We start from the raw sequence: 19413 nt of genomic DNA, 5'->3' as shown, positions 1-19413 counted from the left end.
TTCATTAGATTTTACCATATTAATTGCTGGATGGTCTGCACATCATGGAAAATCATTATAAACTGTAGCTCAGTTGTTGGCTCTGGGTTGTTGGTCAATCAACAAACATCATATATTCCTGTGATCAGACGAGTCTGACAGATGAAATGCTATATTACATTTATAAATCAGCCATTGGGGCAAAAAGTATATATGAAAACATGGTCACCAATTTTTATATTTTTTCCTACTTATTTTCATTATTTTCTAATTCAATGATTTGTTTTACTGGCAAAACCATGAGCAAGCTACACAAATAACCTGTTGATGAATTTGGGAATTTTGTCTAGTTTTCAGATATGTATAACTTTTCTGGTTCAGCTATTAGTTTCACACATGTTTCCACCACAAACTGCAAGTGGGTTGAAACCACATAAAATAAGAGAAATAGACTATCGGAAAAATGCAAAAACTGTGGTGAAAATGTTTTTCCTTTACTACTCTACTTGTTCCTGATAGCTGGGAAGATGACAATCCTAGCATGGCACATTTTACGTTAATGGCATTTTTAGAAAAGAAAACATACATTTTCTTGCACAGCTTTTCTCTAGGCCTGGGCAGAATCTTTAATTCTGCAAGTGGAATCGGAGGAATTTGGTAATTCTGCTTTACTCTTGTAATGCAGAATTACTGATAAATTCCTCAACTGTACCTGTGGAATTAATTTGCAGTGTTGTGTTTTTCAAAACAGGGTTGGAAGAAGGAGCAGTCCATCTATGTTTAAAAGTCTCTGCAGATTAAAGTTTAATATGCAGTGTTTTTTAAACAAAATGAAACTGCTCCCTCTTGCGACCATGTTTAGACCAAACCATACCCCTTGGTGCCCTTACATACTCTGCAATAGTCACTGCAGAGTTTGTAAGGACGTGGAGGGGTATGCACTGCAGAGTGATATGCATGGTCTCTAAAATTTTGAAACCACTGCATATCACTTGGCGGCGTAGCCCTTACATACTCTACAGTATTCACTGCAGAGTAGGTAAGGGCTCTGAGTGGTGTTTGTGCTATTTTCTTAGCGCAAAATGCATCCTTGCACCCATTTTGGATTCAAGGGAGCATTTTGCGCTAAGAAAATTGCGCCAAATGTCCACTCCACCCGCTGCAGAATTCCATGTAATTTTAATGCAATTTCGCTGAATTTTATAGAACTAAACTCTGCCAATTCTGACCACCCCTACATGTTTTCTTTAAAAAACTAATTTTCCTATATTTTGGCAATTTTCTCGGTTCTCTCTAGTGAAATCGACAAATCCTGGGAACCTTGAGAAGCCCCAAGATGCGGTGAGAATGATATACATTTGGCTTGGGTACATTTTGAAGAAAAAAAGTTATTAAAAGTGAGGCTCGAAGTGCCCCAAAGATAAAAAAAAACAACAAAGGTGAAGTTATAATTTCTTTTTATGTGTTGTTGGGTGTTTAGGAAAATAGGGTGAGAAGTTTGCAAAAATAAAATACAATTGTAGGAAAAAGGGAATTGCAAAGTAATTACTATATTATATTAAAATGTGTTATCACCTTCATTACTAAAATTAAATAATTACATTCAAATATTATAATATTTATAAAATGTATAAATTAATAACAAATTATGAATATTGGAATATGAATATTTTTATTATAAAATTCACATTTGTAACAATTAAAAAGGGTGTTTTAAACAAAAACTAAAAAGATATCTTGAGGTAATCATTTTAAACTTTGAGTTAGAATAATAAATCTGGAGTCTTACAAATGGCACACTGTCCCCAATAGTTGTAATCTTGGAATTCGAATAGTAATTAAACAATTTCCTGAAGGAGTTTGGTATTGGCTTTGTGATAGTTGAAATGCTCTCCTGAACGTCAAGTACTTCCCCTAATGAGTGAAGGGTCGGAGTAAGAGTAGTAAGTCTGAACTCCCTAAACTTTAACCATTTCCCCCAATGGGTGATGAGTTGAAGTTAGAATAGCAAATCTGAACCCCGCAACATTAAACTCTTCATCCAATGAGAGTAGGGTAGAAGTTAGAATAGTAAATCTTAACTCCACAAAATTAAGAATAGTAACTCTGAACACCTCAAATTAAAACATTTTCCCCAATGAGAGTGCGGTGGGAGTCAGAACTGTAAGGCCTGATTGACAAAGATGAACATAGAATTTTGGTCTAAACTTAAACTAAACGTCTAAGTGTACAACTTTCAGAATTGACAAAGGGCATTTACGACTACTATCTTTATGGCCCCACGCGAACAGATCTCCGCTCCAAGTGTGGACATAAAGATAGTACTCATAAATTCCCTTTGTGAAGTCCCAAAGTCATAAACCTTGACTTTTGGTCTAAATTTAAACAAAACGTCTAAGTTTACCTTTGTAAATTTGGCCTGTAGATTTTAAGTACCCATAAATTAACTACCTATCCCAGTGAGTTTTTTTTATTTTTATAGTAATTAATATTACACCACTCTCTCCGCCTCCATACACCTGTCATTGCTTCCCACCACATAACCCTTGTAGATACCTGCACCCTCCCCATGTATTTGCCAAATCTCTCTTCACCATAACAAAGACCAATGCACAAAACAGCAATTGCTTACGTGGAATATCTGCATCAGTAGGCATGCCCAACATGATCAATTGTGGTGTCCTGGGTATGGCCACACTGAGCACTGCCTCCATTTCAGTAACGATTTCCTCCTAAAATGCACTCACTGTGGGGCAGCTAGCCTGAAGTCATTCTTGATAGAATGTTTTCAAAGAGGACAGAAACCCTAGGCATATTTACAAGCCATGTGCGCCACCGGAACGTCACTTTGTGTGATGTCCTGTGGTGCATAGGGCTTAGCCATATCTACAAGGCCACATAAAGCCACCCTGTGTAGCTTTTTATGACCTTGAAGATATGGAGTAAGGCGAGGCAGTGCAAGTTGCTGCCTTGCCTTACTCTGCGTGAAAGCAGCATTTCATGGGTGTTGCTGTGGGTGTTCCTACTTAACACCCATGGACCCATGGACTTTGATGCTGCCCCAGATTTACAACATCAGGTAAACCTGGGGCAGCGCCAAAATCTTGCGCCTCCCTAGAGCAGGAGTAACGAGGAGAAATGTTTACATTTTACATTTCTCCTTATTGTTCCTCTTTCCATGTATGCTGCATTCTGCAGCACACATAGAAAGAGGAGACACCTCTTGATATTGTTTTTGCGCCTTACTGCACAAACAAAATCGTGCCAGCAACACAAGTTGCAAGGGTGCCTGCTTTAGCGCACAGCTGCAAAACGTGCGCCGGATTAAAGGACAGGAAATGTACCGTATCTTGGAAATACAGTGCATTCCTGCCCTTTTGAATTGGCAAGGGCCGGGCAGCAAAGCAAACTGATTTGCGATGCTGCCCTACGGCAATTCCTTGTAAATAGCCCCCCCTATTTGGGCGCATGCTCTTTTGTAGGTTGCATGTAGAATTTTGTGTTTATAATCTCTCTCCAGGGAAGACCTGATGTGGGGAGAGTGTTTTCCCAAAACATGGCATGTCGGTATGAGGCTTTAAACTAAGCAACGGGATTTTTCACTGAAATTATTATAGATGATTTTAGAGTGAGCTGAAATAAAGATTTAATGAGCTTTTTTTAATCAAATTCTAGAAGGACTGAATTAAATCCTAGAGAAGTGCAGTGAGGCCTTGTTACCGAAAAATTGGCTGGTGTTTTAAGGATCTTATCAACTTCCCTCTACCTCTTTTTTCACCAGTACCACAGTAAAGAGTATATATAAACTGCAGTGAGTGTGCACACCGCAGAGAGGAAGGAAGCTAATAGAAAAGGCCACTAACTGTTCTCTGTTGCACTGCCACTATATTTTTGCATATCCACACATCTGTCATCAATTTTTTTCTTGCTTTTTGTTACCAGCATTCTTAAAGGTTTGTAGGACCAGTATTTCATTAAAAATGTAATCAAATAATTATACGATAAGATGAAGGGTAAATGGGGGTGGAGGATCAGTCTTGACTCTTTTGGGCTTTACCCCACGTGTGCTTGGTATATTTTCTGGAGTAGCCATGTTTGCTGTTGAAGTTCAAAACTTGCATTTGTGTAACTTTTGCAAATATCTAGATGAATTCATAAATAAAAATAGTTGCTGATACCCACCCGATAACAAGGCAGGTATGCTGATGACACACAAATCATCTTCTCCTTCTCATCTGCACAAGACCACAACTCAGAAGCCTTAAACTCCTGTTTGTGCAAGGTGGCAGAATGGATGAGCCACTAGTCACTAAAGATGAATGGGGAGAGGACGGAGGTGTTGCTGCTGGGAAGGAATCCGTCCTTAGGGGGGCCCCCACCAAAACATCTGGGCTCTCTCCCTGATCCAGCACACATGGTTAAGAACCTGGGGTTCCTGCTCAACGATAAGTTGTCAATGAAGCCTCAGGTGACAAGGCGGCACCCACTTGTTTGGCCATTTTGAAATGGTTGCGGAAGATCATGTGGTTACCTCCATTTTCAGCGCAATGCTCAGTAGTACAGGCTCTTATCATGTCAAGATTGGACTACTGCAACATCCTATATTTGGATGCATACAAACCCTCCATTAGAGGGTTGCAGGTGGTCCAAAGCTCTGCGGCAAGGATGCTGTATAGGCCTTGGAGGCAGACTCGGCGAATGGTTACTACGGGAACTGTACTGGCTCCCAATTGAGAAACGGATTCAGTTTAAAACCCTGTGCTATTTGTGCAGAGCAAAAGATGGGGTCGGTCCTTGCTACTTGCAGGATTTTGCTAAACCATATCATCCGAACCGGTCTAGTGGCTTATCCCTGTGTGTGGTCCCGACAGTAAAGCAGTCATGGATAGGAGGATGGTCGTTTGCTTATCAGGGCCCCTAGATATGGAAGTCCCTCCCAGAACAGTGGAGACGCAATGTCCCGCAGTGCTCTTCCGGAAGCAGATGAAAACATGGCGGCTCTGAGTTGCTTGCTCTGACGTTCCCTTGCCTGACCTATAGCGCCGGGAAACCCCCCAGGAGTAGCTGTGCCCTTTATACATTTTAATAATAGTAATACTAGTGAGGCAATATTTTAGAGCAAACTTTCATCAGTCTTCCAGGGCCTGGTGGTGCGGCAGTAAAAACGTACCATTTTAGATACAAAGGAAAAGCAAGTGTCTTTCTGAAATAATGAAGCATTAAGGGGTAGCTGCAATTTTCACACAAAAATTATGCCAAAATCTAGATTGATGGAATTCATATCATAGGAAATATATCATAGTAGAGTTCCAGGTAAACGAAAGATGAAAACTCCTTTTTAAAGTCCTGCTGAATGATTTCTTTCTACGTAGACTGGAATATATGTTTAAGCAGATTGGATTCAATGTTTCTTCTCCAAAATAATTCGTTATCACTGAAACAGCATCTCATGTTTGCAGACCTCACAGTCATTGAAAAAATGCTTCCATAACTCTGCCGCACTGGTTTAAACTAAAATGCGTGCCTCCAGTATAAGAGCTTCAAAATACTCCAGAGGGTGTTAAGGAATCGTACGCAGTAAATGTATTCACTCTTCCGTAAACGTAGTATAATAAACATAGTAAAGTTAGATGTTTGGGCACCTCACATTATAATGTTGAAAAAAGAATCTCATCCAAAGATGAAGCGTGAAGTGCTAGTTATATTTAATTACTTAAAAGCAGCCACTAAAAAGTTTAATAGTATTCAAGTTCTGTGAATTGAATCAAAAGACACTTCCGTTTGCGGACGCTAGCTGTCACTGTTGCCTTTGTCGTAGTTAAAATCCAGCCGACACGTTCAGTTCACAGTTAAACATACGTATTAATAAGATAGCATTACACCTTTATGTGAATTTAGCGTTATCAAATTAGCTTCTTCAGATTTCTTTCATTTTTAGGAGAGCTGTTGTAGTTAGCAAATTAAAAAGTTAAGTAAAAGTGAATCTTTTATTTTGCAGCAGAAATCCCAAACGGGCAAAATGTGGTGGAACGGGAAAATAAGCATAGTATCTACAGGTCAAATGTAATGCATTCCACCGCAAAGCATATGTGTCTTTTATTACAGCCTCTTTTTCACCAGGGACATCTGTGCAAACGGAGCACCAGTCTCTTTATTAACAATTCTGAGGTGTAACAGCGCATGTAAAAGTGTAAGCACAAAGGTACAGGCAAATGTATTGCATATGACAAAGCTGATGCACTTTTTGCAAGACGTATGGGAGCCCCCGGAAGCTTACGCCTGCTCGACAAGGCTTGAATTAAGTGAGATGTGGTCTGAAATTTATTTCCCTTACGCCGGTGTTTAATTTGAGCCCGTGGGGCCATCGGCATTCATTTTTAAGGGCCGACACTTATTTTTTACTTATACGACACTTCCCGAGAGAATGAACAGTAAAATACACAACATTTAGAGAGGGGAGAAGGAAAATACGGGAAAGCCATCTCAAAAGGAGAAAGCAGGAACGCGTAAGAGTGAGATAAAGGGGCGGGGAGTGGCTGAAAGTAGAATAGAGAGAGGTCTGAGGTGGATTGGTAATCAGAACACTGACATTTAATTAATTGCCACGGCCGAGGCTTCTTAGCAGAGCTTTGTGCACCAGCACTCATTTTTTTTTTAACAGACGAAGTACTGGCTGGTAAGTCCCTTAGACCCACAGAGAATGTTGTGTCCTGATGGACACAGTCTAGTGTTTCTGCCAGCCACTCCCCTGAGGGCTGGCCCACACACACACCCCTCACCCATCCAACCAACACGGCGTCATCAGTCAGGTGACCCCGCAAATAAAAGAGCCCGAGTGCACGTGCTCGAGGCTAGTTTTCCAGCACCATATCCAGGGCTTTAAGTGGGATGAAAAAACTGGGGGGGGGGGTCTGTCGAGGGGGCGTGGCCAATGTAATTAAGGGTGTGGCTTAAAAACACGTAAGCTAAACATTTGTGCTTAGCATAGTGTGCCGCCCGACTTGTATTTTGCTGTTTCTGTCATTGCATCCAGATATATGATACATGTCACGACTATTGGCTTTGTCAATGGTTGTTACTTGCAAAAGATAACTAAGCAGCAACTATGGCTTGTATATAATATTGAAAAGCTTCCACTTACAGCCCTGGTGACACCACGACAATGTTGCTGCTCTTGAGTTGCAAAGAGAACGGAAATCTAGAGAGAAAATGACTCTCTTTAAAAGATTTCCCTTCCCCTATAACGCTCGTAAAAAACGGACCGTCTGTGCCAGGGCACAAAACAGAGCCCGATAGAGACCCGTTTCGAGGCCCCCTTAAAAAAAACTGCCGGTGCTCAGACCCGGTGAGACCCGGCCCACTTAAAGCCCTGACCATATCTATGTGTCTGTCGTCCTTCTCATAGTATGTGGGCCTAGGGCCCAGAACATAACAAATGTAATGGTTTATTTGAGTGAGAACTTTGGAATCACTCAAACAAACCATATAAGAATGACGATCAGCTGTGAAGAAACCAAGCACTTCAGAGAAACGCAGCATCTTCATATCTGCAGGTACAGGAAAGTACTGTAATGCTCAGTACATTTATCAGCTAAGCCTAAGCCCCACAATATCATGATATCATTGAAAAAGATATGGTCAAATTTAGAATACTCAAACCATAACATCCTGCAAGGCTGGAACATAGGGTGCACTGCTCTGTCTTGTTGCTAGATGGCAGTCTCTTTGAATACAGACAAGAACATTTTGGAGCCTGATTCACAAATGTAAGTTTACATGTGTAGAGCTACTCAGTTGTAGATCTACTCCTGCATCTGGTTGTAAGTTCCCATTATTTTTTGCTATTTACCATTTCTTAGTGGAGTTTTACACCTACGTGTTGATGTATATGTCTCCACCCCTTCCAGTAATAGATTTTACCCTCATACGACTGCATTTACATACTGTAAACGTACTACAAGAAACTTTACAACAGTATTCAATGTTTTTCCTGGTTGGTGAATATCGCCATCATCAGGATAAAGAATTTGGTGACCTAGGTGTAGACCCCTGTATGGAAGGTAACAGGCAAATTCTACACACAACACAAATCACACACACGGACACCCATTCACTTAGAATGCACATGAGTATAGACACACCCTCTGTCCTATTCCCCTAGGATTGTGTGACCCAGCAGTCAACAGGAACCACATCCAACCTTCAGGATGCTGATCACAACACTCAAGAGGAAGAGGAACTTCACTGAGGAGAGCACAGGCCTTGTGCTGAGATTCATGATCAAGCACTATAAGCAATTTTAATCTTGTGTTAGGAGGTCCAGACTCTATCAATGCATTGGGGGACTCTGCATGCACCGTGGGGGAACATTGAGAAGAAATGGCAGGATGAGACGAGGTGGATGAAGGATAAGTTCTTAAAGATTCAAGTGGCAGAGGCTACTCCTGGAGGTGTACTGGATCCCACCTCCATCTTAGTCCCCTTGACGAGTCTGTGCTTTCGTAAATGAACCATCGCCTGCTATACGGCCTGCCCGTTGCTGGTAACCCTAACAGAACGCCAAGAACGAAGTAAACACACTCTCTCTCCCAAAACATTATCCTACAACTACTCACACAACACTACACCCTATACTGTTATGCTGGCATCACACACACATATATTCCTCACATACCCTTTACATATGATCAGGGGTGGCTCCTCCACTAGGGCGTAGGAGCGTCGCCCCACTGCCTGGCTCAGAGCCAGCAAATGAAAATTAAATCGATTTTCTTTCATCGATTTAATTTACATTTGCCGGCTCTTAGACAGCGCTGTCAGGAGAGGTGGGGCCAAGGTCTGAGAGGGGGAGGAGTGCTAGTGCACTCCAGTCCCTAAGTGTGCATATGTGTTTTGACCGGCCGTCTCATGCTGACCAAAACACACACGCACACTTAGGTTTTCTCCAGCCCAGCTGTACTGAACAGCCGGGCTAGAGAAACACCACAGACTCCCTGGTCTGAGCAGGGCGTCTTTTGTGCCTGCTCAGACCAATCCCTGCTCGTCAGCACAGGGACTGGACTGGGAGTCTGTCCCAGAGGCTGCTGGGACCAGCAGGTAGGAAGAAGAAATCTGGTGTGAGGAGATGGATGAAGGATAAGTTCTTCAAGATTCAAGTGGCAGAGGCTACTCCTGGAGCACTGGATCCCACCTCCATCTTAGTCCCCTTGACGAGTCTGTGCTTTCGGAAATGCACCATCGCCTGCTATACGGCCTGCCTGTTGCTGGTAACCCTAACAGAATGCCAAGAAAGAAGTAAACACACTCTCTCTCCCAAAACATTATCCTACAACTACTCACACAACACAACACCCTACACTGTTATGCTAGCATCACACACACACACATATTCCTCACATACTCTTTACATATGATCAGGGGCGGCTCCTCCACTAGGGTGGAGGAGCGTCGCCCCACTGCTTTCTCGCAGTGCGAGAAAGCGAAAACATAAAATGGTAATAACTTTTGGTTATTACTATTTTTTCTTTCTTTGCTCATTGCGGGCGAGCAGAGCTGCCCGGGCAGGAGTGGTTTGCCCACTCCTGAGTGCGCACAGGCTGTTTGGTCGGCCCTCCCGGTGCGCCCAAAGCAGTCATGCACATTCTGCCCTTCTCCATGTAGGCAGCATTGCAGCCTACATGGAGAACATGCCATCCCCTACAGCCCCTGGCTGGGCAGCGTCCCGACCAATCACAAAGCTCCACTGGAGGGTTGTGATTGGCTGAGGGGAGGGAGGCTGCCTGCTTCCTGTTCCTGTCGGAGGCTGAAGAGCAGGACCAGTGACGATGTGGGACCCGGGCCGGCGAAAAGATAGGTTTAAATAAAAAAAATACAATTATTGACTCCCTCCCCACACTCGCCCCCCCACCTGCAAGCCATGCCCACCACTACTGCATATGATGCTATTTATATCAATTTTCTTATACTCTTCCTTCCTCTCTTGCAGTCACCATTACAATTATTTTTGCAGCTGCAGCTGGGCAGGAATTCTCCCCAGAGTGCCCGGGCAACACACTAGGCCTTTTTCTAAATGACACCTTACAACATACACAGGCAAGACAACAGTGGGGATTTGTATATCTTTATTTTTTGTACCCTAAAAGTTTTATTTTAATGTTTCATTTTGATGAACTATTTAACTCAACTGTAACATATTATCATGTTTTAACACTAATATGCTGGTATTTATCTTTTAAGGGCCTGGGTATCTAATCTACCTGTCACCATCTCTGCTTCTGCGCCTAGTGCTTCAACAAATCTAAGACTGGTTACACAGAACAGGCAGATGGTAACGACTAGTAAGTACATTGGCTGTTCATTTGGGTTTCGGTCAAACATCTCTTCTTTAGTGAAAGGATACGTATATGGCTACAGCCCCACATCCCTACATCCATCTATGTTCCTATTTTATACAGTTATTGACTGTGATATCCTTTGTCATGTTTCTTAATTCTATGTCATAGCCCAGTATTGTGAATACAATTGGGCCAAAGGGGGGCGCAGCACAGACCACAAAACGCTCTATATGTGGGAAAAAGGCCGCTTTATTGAAGACAGGTGCACTTCACAAACATGTTCCTTGGCTTTTGCCGTACAAAACTAAACCTCGCTATACATTTGTTCAGCTACCTCGCCTCCTGCCCCCACCCTTAAGGTTTCCCATTTTTCCTCTCCTTGCAACTATTTATAAACCCCCACTCAGTCCTTAACTGTTGAACTTTAACCTTGTGACCTCTTACCTACCTCCAAAAAGCATTTCCTACTTTAACTTCCCCTAATTGCCCGCTCCTGGAGTAACTTATTCCCAACCATAAACTTAACTTGTAAACATATAAAAACAATTTACCAAAACGGCACTCAGAAAAGTCCCTACCTGCCTCTGACTTTTCAGACCCCCCAACCTAGGGCTTCTTAGGATACCTTGTAATGTTCAAACCTCCCTCTGTAATCTCCTTACTCTGTACCTGGGATAGCTCCATCCCGAAGCGAGACAATAGCACCCCATCATCCAAGAAAAAGTCTACTGCAGCGTACCTTAATTCCGTATGTTCTACTCTTCCAGTACCCTCCTTATCGCAAAAGCCTCATGTCCCTGATAATATTTCTCCTGTTTAGGTCGACCCTAGTGCAGCGAGCATGCGCTGCTCTAGGAGAAGACCTTTAGAAATCAGTCTGCGCTTTTCAAGCACTGGTGCTTGTGGTGGCATCCACCTTACGGGAGCAAGCAACGGCGCGCAGGGGCCATCTGTTTGTAATTAACGTGGCCAAGCGCGCTTGTTTATATTTCTTTACTTTCCCTTCCACTGCCTGCCTCACCCTCGCCCTCTCTTGTCAACCGGTTCCTTTTAAACAACTTTGTGGCTTTTTGATCTCTGCCAATTACTGTGCTACATATCTAGCAGCTGTACTTAAAAAAATCGTACTTTGTTCAAAGTATCTGCTAGCATGTATTTTTGTATGATACATTAAAACAGGGGCTGCTCTCTACACACATCATATAAATAAGCGCTCTCTCCTAGCACATGCAGCCTCTCTTCTCAAGTTATAGGAAGGATGAAACTTAGAGTCAGCCCTGCTTTAATTTGAACCTGTGGCTGCTGTGTGCGCACAGATTTCTGGGGCCATCTGTTTTAATTAGCCTGGCCATGCCCGCTTTTTTATATTTGTGTACTCTCTCTCCCCATTCCTGTCTCACCCTTGCCCTCCCTTGTTAACCGTCTTCTCTTAAACAAGTTTGTGGCTTGTTGATCTCTGCCAATAACTGTGCTACATATCTAGCAGCTGCACTAAAAATAATCATATTTTGTTAAAAGTATCTGTTAGCATGTATTTTAGTATAATACATTGAAACAGGGGCTGCTCTTTACACACACCATATAAATAAGCGCTCTCTCCTAGCACATGCTGCCTCTCTTCTCAAGTTATAGGAAGGATGAAACTTAGAGTCAACCCTGGTTTCATTTGAACCTGTGGCTGCTGCGTGTGCACAGATTTCTGGGGCTATCTGTTCTTAATTAGCGTAGCCGTGCCTGCTTCTTTATCTTTGTTTATTCTCTCTCCCCTGCCTGTTTCACCCTCGCCCTCCCTTGTTAACCGTCTCCACCTAACCAAGTTTGAGGCTTGTTGATCACTGCCAATACCTGTCAAATGATCTCCCCGTGCCTACCCTGGTTTTATTTGTTTACTTTTATTTTCATAATGTTACCGATGCACATTATCAATTCACATTAAACAGGGGCTGCTCTCTCCACACACCATACAAACAAGCGCTCTCTCCTAGCACATGCTGCCTCTCTTCTCAAGTTATAGGAAGAATGAAACTTAGAGTCAGCCCTGCTTTAATTTGAACCTGTGGCTGCTGTGTGCGCACAGATATCTGGGGCCATCTGTTTTTGTGGCTTGTTGATCTCCGCCAATAACTGTGCTACATATCTAGCAGGTGCACTAAAAATAATCGTATTTTGTCAAAAGTATCTGCTAGCATGTATTTTAGTATAATACATTAAAACAGGGGGTGCTCTCTACACACGCCATATAAACAAGCGCTCTCTTCTAGCACATGCTGCATCTCTTCTCAAGTTATAGGAAGGATGAAACTTAGAGTCAGCCCTGCTTTCATTTGAACCTGTGGCTGCTGCGTGTCCCCAGATTTCTGGGACCATCTACAATAACAACACAAGTGCACGATAATGAAACATATCAATCTATGGATATTAGCAATGAACTTCTAATGGACTGGTTTATGATCAATATAGATGTGTAAGACTTATCCCATGCACTTATGCCATATTCACCGCAGACATGTGAAGTAATATTCTGCAATGGCATTATTACAAAAATATTAAAAGATATTGCAACAAAATGAATATATTTATAAAACATGTATAAATTACATCATAAATATTTTTTTCCCACTCAACTTACTTTAAAGTACTAAAAATGTTAACTAAAAATTCTTGCAATAAAATTTAAACTAACAAACATTTGTCAGTTATTCCTGGAAAAACCATTGCCAATATCTTTGGTTACACACTTATAAGGTGCCAATATTAGAAATGCCAATAGCTCAAAAATAAAATCCAAACTACCAAGCTCTAATTGGGTGTTTTATGTACGCTAAAAAAATATTACTGAACATTGCTTAGAAGGTACATTTTGTACTTTTAGCCTTCAGGCTACTTTAGCATTAAAACTAATTGTAAAGCTGTTCCACATTTGCTTTTTAAGGAAAAAAGCTAGAACAAGATTTTTCAGTAGCACACAATTCATTACTTCGTAGAAGTGTTTAGAAACATAGTTATGCTATAAAAACATTGCCATAGCCAATACGTCTCGCCTTTCAGAACATACAAGTATTTAGTTATGCAGCACAATATCCTTGGTGCAACAACATCAACTGTTGCATGGCTAAAAACGTATAAGGTCCATAAGGCGAGACCTATTGGCTATGCCAATGCTTGTTTTGTCTAATGCTGCAGGCCTCTCGGTACCCCCCTCACTGTATCCTAGGCATGAAACCCCCGACCACATGATACACCACCCGACCACATGATACACCACCCCCATGGTGTTTACCTGAAAAAAGTACCCTTTCCATTTCCTACAAAAACAGGGGAAAGCCCCTTACTCACCTCAAGCTATCCATGTGGACATTTCCTCCATCGCTGACCTCGCCACGGCACCTGAAAAGACACAAGCGTAAATATATGCACACTAAGCTGTCCCAACTCTGACTCCCCAGTTAATGTATATTGAAACCATCAGTTCTCTCTCGCCTCAATCACCTAATTCTGCCCTTTCCCCAGCTCTCATTTGCTGCATCCATTGATACCCTGATTCGAAGTGGATGGGTACCATATTCGCCTGGGGCCTCCCTGAAAACAATGATGCTCCACACATAAATCACCATAGCTGCGCTGCTGACATCTTGTTGTCCTAAAACCTGCAGAAAAAACTCCCCCTTTTTTGTCCCGCCCACTCTTCGATGAGCAGCCCCATAACACCAGGCATGCTTCCCCAGCGGCTGCCTGATCCCCTTCGCCCCATCATTCACCTGGCTGACCCTTCCTACCAAGCAATTCCGGGACCCAGGAGAGCCCCAGAGAACCTACATTGTGCCCAGTGGAAAACCATACTTTATCCTCATAAATCCTGAAACTCTTCTGAATGACGTGTAACTGTTTACCTAAAAAACCTTGGCCACCTGTTTCGTCACTCCTGGCCCAGTCCCCTTCTCTCTGTCCCCACCCTCTAACCTGTGCCTGCCCAGTTTACCCACCGTGGGGGCATACCCCCACCACGACTTCCCCATGAAAGCCATCCCTGCCACCTTGCCTGCAGTAGTGCCCTCCAATGAACTCTGTCACTCCTTGACACATACACTGTACAGCAACTACTTCCCTTTCCCACCCATGTGATCTCTTCTGAGCCCCCCTCTAAAAAATTCCTGCCATGCTTGTACCTGCGCTCTCCGGGTACTACAACCAAAGACCCTACCTGACTTGACACAAAATATTGTGTTTCAAACAACTTAATACCGACACTCACATTGGCTTGAGTACCTACACAACCCTCAGATATTGCATATTGACCACTTGTCCACTGCTATGTTGCCCTTCTAAAATTAACCCTCTTACGCGCCCACACCCTTACCCGCGCGATCTTTTCACCACCACCTTGTAATCTTCATTTGTCTCGGCTGACCAGTGCATGTCATGTTGTGTCAAAGTAGCGCCCGTTAATGACCTTCCCCGTCTCCTGCATAGTGTCCTTCCTGTCCATACATACCCTCCATGCAAATTTAAACTGTCCTATAGGCACCTGTACCTTTCTACCCCTCACTTCTCATCTAGCCAACATGTCGCTTATCACCATGACCATATGCAGCTTCTTCTCTATCAGTAGGCGTGCCTCCATCACCTCTGAGACAGAATCACTACCCAGAAATGACAACACCGTACTCGGACCTTATGTCTCCTCTGGTGCCAAGTGGACCCCCAATGATCTCTTGTAAACTTGTCAGTTGGTGCTGACAGTGCGTTGAAACTGGTTGGCCCCCCCAGGAAGAAGTCATCAAGGTAGTGTGTCACCGTCTCTTTTCCCGTCTGCATGATAAGCCCATTGCAAAAAGAAGCTGAGACGTTCAAATACATGCATAGGATACGGAGCAGCCACATGCTAGTGCTTTGTCCACACTTATTTAACCCTCAGCATAAACAACTACGTCTCCATTGGTAGGTGTGCCTCCATCACCTCCGAGTCCAAATCAATACCCAGAAATGACAACACCGTACTCATACCTTGTGTCTTCTATGGTGCCACGGGGACCCCAATTGCTCCATGAGCTCTTGTAAACTGATCAGCTGTTGCTGCCAGTCCGCTGAACCGGGTTGGCCCACCAGGAAGAAGTCATCAAGGTAGTGTGTCACCATCTTTTTTGCCGACTGCCACTGGAGGCACATTGCAAAAGGAAGCTGAAACGCCCAAAACATGCACCAGATACTGAGCAGCCCATTGGTTGCGCTTTGTCCACACTTATTTATCCTTCACCATATGCAGCTTCTTCTCCATCGGTAGGTGTGCCTCCATCACCTCTGAGTCCAAATCAATACCTAAAAATGACAACACCATACTCGGACCTTGTGTCTTCTCTTGTGCCAAGGAGAAGGGGCCCAATTGCCCCATGAGCTCTTGTAAACTTGTCAGCTGTGTCTGACAGTCCGTTGAAACGGGTTGGCCCCCCAGGAAGAAGTTGTCAAGGTGGTGTGTCACCGTCTCTTTCCTTATCTGCCCCGAAAGGCCATTGCGAAAAGAAGCTGAAACGCTCACACCTGCACAGGATATGGAACAGCCCATTGGTAGCACTTTGTCCACACTTCTTTGTCCTCAACCGAATACTGTGCCACTGAAACTCATAGGGGTGTACCAGCAGTAAAAGGCAAGCAGACTTTATGTCCTTTTGCCCTCAGGGCACCTCTTCCTACCCTCTCCCCCAGTCCTCTGACTACTTCTACTGAGAAATATGATCCTGATGTCACTTGTTCCGCTATAAAACCTTTACTGCTGCCCCCTCCATCCATGAACTATTGTTGACTCCATCGACATTGCCCACTTTCCATCTTGGGCCCAACTCCTAATGGCGAGATTATCCCAAACTTTGTATGCCCTCCGCGTCTGGGCCTTCCATGCGCCCCTCCTCACTTCCTTACGCCCTTTGTCCCGCACTACCGTCTTGCGTGTAGTCACTGATTTCAAGCTGTCCACCCCTGTCATACCGAGGCCTCTTGTATCCAGCCAAACACCTTCTTTAACCCGATGCCTAATGAGGCAGCATCTTCTTGTCAGAGATAATATGACAGCTATTGCTCTACGCATGGCTGTTTGATGGGTGTGCAAGCCTTTTCCCATACTGCCCTGTGCTCCTCCACTACCGCTGCCCCCTGTTTTATGCCCCCTGTTTAATGCTGAGTCCCTTATAATCCCCTGTGCACAATCCCTTTATTAAAATTGCAACAGGTCCCCTGTACTACCTCCGGGGTTTGTCTGCATAACCTCCCCTTACCCATCTGGTGGGTACTTCTGAAAAACAAAAGGGGGCGGTATACCAATAGAAAACCGTTGGCCGTGTAAGAGGTCTTACCCTCCCTGAGTGCCCCCATTATTAGATGCTACCAGTCCATGTCTATCGTCTGGCTACTTTTCGCATTCCAAGATCGCAAAATCAAGACCCCGACAACCAATTCCCAATGGTCGTGGCTACCGAAGGTCTTTTGCCAATTCCACTTCTTCCACCTTCGCACTGTCTGTCGTCCTAAGCTCCCTGTGCTGCAACCTCAACGTCTCTACGTACTCCCCTTACCAAATCTTTTCCTGCGCGGAACCACCTGCGTTAAGGTCCTAAAAGCTTTGTCACTCCCCCATATGTCAGCCCTTAGAGCTGTACCTCGTGTCTCTCTCTTTTCCCCAGTACCTGCACCCCTTCGCTGTTGTGATCTTCTGTTTTTGTCTCATCCTTACCAGCCGCTGTCTTCCTCCCTTCGTCCTGTCTACGTTCTAACACCTCCCCTATGTTCCCTCACCATCCAAATTTGCGTTTCGGTACCTACCCCTGTATCCTTTATGTAAAAACCTTCCAGCCGATGGACCGCCCCCTCCCTGTCGTCCATTTACGCTTCAGTCTCCGCTGACACTTTACCGTTGCAAGACCTTACAATAAAATCCCCCTTTTCACCCCTTACCTGGCGTCAAGGTCGGTGTCCACACTGGATCCGCTGCCTAACCAGTCATCCATGGGTTCCATTCCACTGTCCTGGGCCGGCTGCTTTCTTTTCTTTTCCCCTGAAATGGACTAAGCACATTGTTACTATGCTCCCCCCCTCTTTCTGTTCCCCTTCCTCCTACTGATAAATCGCTTCTTCAGGTCTTAACCTGTATACCTCTGGGCAAACCATCCTTCTGACACTCACCTGGGCTCTTGCCCTGCATCTCTTTCCGCTGTCCCCATGGCTGCATCGGTCCCTTGGGGTTGTTGTACCACAGCTCACTCCTCTGCTCACCGTTTCATTTCGTCCTGCTTGTCTCTCGATGTTCCAGCTGTCCGCTTTTGACATTGCCATCACTTCCTCTCAGTCACGCAGAGCCGCATGTGACTCAACCGAGACTGTTACCTCCCGGGCTTGCTGACTCTGCAATTTGAAAGTATGGTCCGGCACCCCACCCCACCCCACCCCTTCCTACGCAGGGTCCCCCCTTGTGTGCCTTCTCCTCGTCTTCCCTCCTCCACATCGTTGCCTACTCTCATGGGCTGTGGCAGTTCCCCTCACACCCCTCCAACCCTGCCTCAGCCCCTCTGTGGCCGAGCCCCCCATCTAGACCCCCCTTTTAATTTTCCTATGGGTTCAACCACCCCCTGTGGGCCCCAGATGCTCCACCTATCCCTTATCGGGTTACCCCCTGCCCCCCTACCCAGTCCTACTCTTTTCCCCTCCCTGTCTCCCAGGGACTTGCTTCCCCCCATATGCCCCTCCTTCATCCCCTTCCCTCAGAATCCCCCCACCCCTTCCGCAACATCTCTCCCACCCCTGCCCCGTCTCTGGAAGCTTCCTGCTCTAATAAGCTGGCAGCGCCCCCCTCCCATTGATGCTGGTGGACATCTCCCTGGACATCTGCCCGGCTATGGGGCCTCTCCCCCAACCCCCTGGAGAATTGCCTATGCCTTTTAACCCCCCAATCTGACGCTTTGGTGCCAGTGGGGTCCTCCAAACCAGCCTACTTCCGCACATGCCAAGCACGGCCTCAGCCGCCTCCGCGACCTCCTGCACCCTTCTCCCTAATCCACGCCTGCTCCCTTCCCGACATTGAGCGCAGGATGCCACGCGGCGCCCCGCCACCCTATTCACCGCGTTAAACGCATACGGACGCTTTGCAGCACAGCCGCACACACACACCCCTCTTTGCAGTGTTACACGGGTTCGGCCGCTTGACAGCGTAGCCGCACGCACTCCCCAGCTTGCGGTCCAACATTCTTCACCAATGTACCATCTGTGTTCACACATTCTTCGCTACTGTAAATATTCTACAACCCTGCCTACCCCGACCTACAACCAGCTGGCGTGTCACCTTACTAAAATGGTGACACGGCATACAAAATGTCTGGTTTTAAACCCCCACGCCACCAGCCCAAAAAGGGAGCCCAACAAGCCCAATTGGGCCCTGGGCTGCACCACTGTCCCAAAAACCCAGGGGTGGGGGGGCAAGCCTCCCTGTGGTCGGCCACCCTCCAAAGGCCCATTATCTTTCCTTTAGCGCTGTTGATAATATTCAGCAAGGGTCCCTGCGTATTTATCCAACAGGTCACCATACCATTAGAATTTACATCTTTGATGTCAAAGTACTCTCTATATGCCTCTCTTGCCAGCTACCCTGTCCACATGGCAACAACACAACAGATGACATCAGAGGACAGTTTAGCAGCAGTAATTTGGGCGCCCATCTGTCGATCAGGGAAGTCTGTGTAAATCTAATATCTATTACTCGTTTTCATTATGTTTGCTTTCTCTGCATCTTGTGTATGTTGTTTCTAATATATGGTTTTGATTTTTTATTTCGTATGCTTTGTTGCTTATTTTTCATGTACATCTCTCAGCATTGGCATCATGTGTGTCAAATATCATAGCTATCTGTTGATTTATAACTTTTATAACTCTTTATCCCACATTTCACATCAAACTTCTCTCCTGCTGCTAGCTCACCTGCTTCAAGGACACTGGTTCAGTAGCTCATGTCAATGGGTCCATCCACAAATCAAGTCAACGTGGCTGAAGCAGGTGTGTTACCATTGTATATATGCAGTAATTCCATGCAAGGATCAACCCTTACCTTAACATGTTTAAGTAC

The 19413-nt window shown here is 44.7% G+C and overlaps 1 protein-coding gene across 1 annotated transcript in view; it reads right to left on the bottom strand.

Annotated features, from left to right (window-relative positions):
- The window catches only part of LOC146857436 (uncharacterized), a 136056-nt gene extending 118456 nt beyond the window's left edge, over positions 1-17600 (bottom strand). The window contains exons 1-3 of the mRNA XM_085646823.1: positions 17484-17600; positions 17256-17355; positions 13650-13700 (exon numbers count right to left, since the gene is read on the bottom strand). Coding sequence (XP_085502949.1) covers positions 13650-13700; positions 17256-17355; positions 17484-17529 — 197 coding nt within the window. The 5' untranslated portion in view covers positions 17530-17600. The remainder of the gene's footprint in view (positions 1-13649; positions 13701-17255; positions 17356-17483) is intronic.
- Positions 17601-19413: the final 1813 nt, after the last annotated feature.

Source organism: Triturus cristatus, chromosome 3_2, assembly GCF_964204655.1.
Source record: "Triturus cristatus chromosome 3_2, aTriCri1.1, whole genome shotgun sequence".
NCBI lineage: Eukaryota > Metazoa > Chordata > Amphibia > Caudata > Salamandridae > Triturus > Triturus cristatus.
Note: the sequence above shows the minus strand (reverse complement) of the source record. Positions and strands in the feature narration are given on the sequence as shown.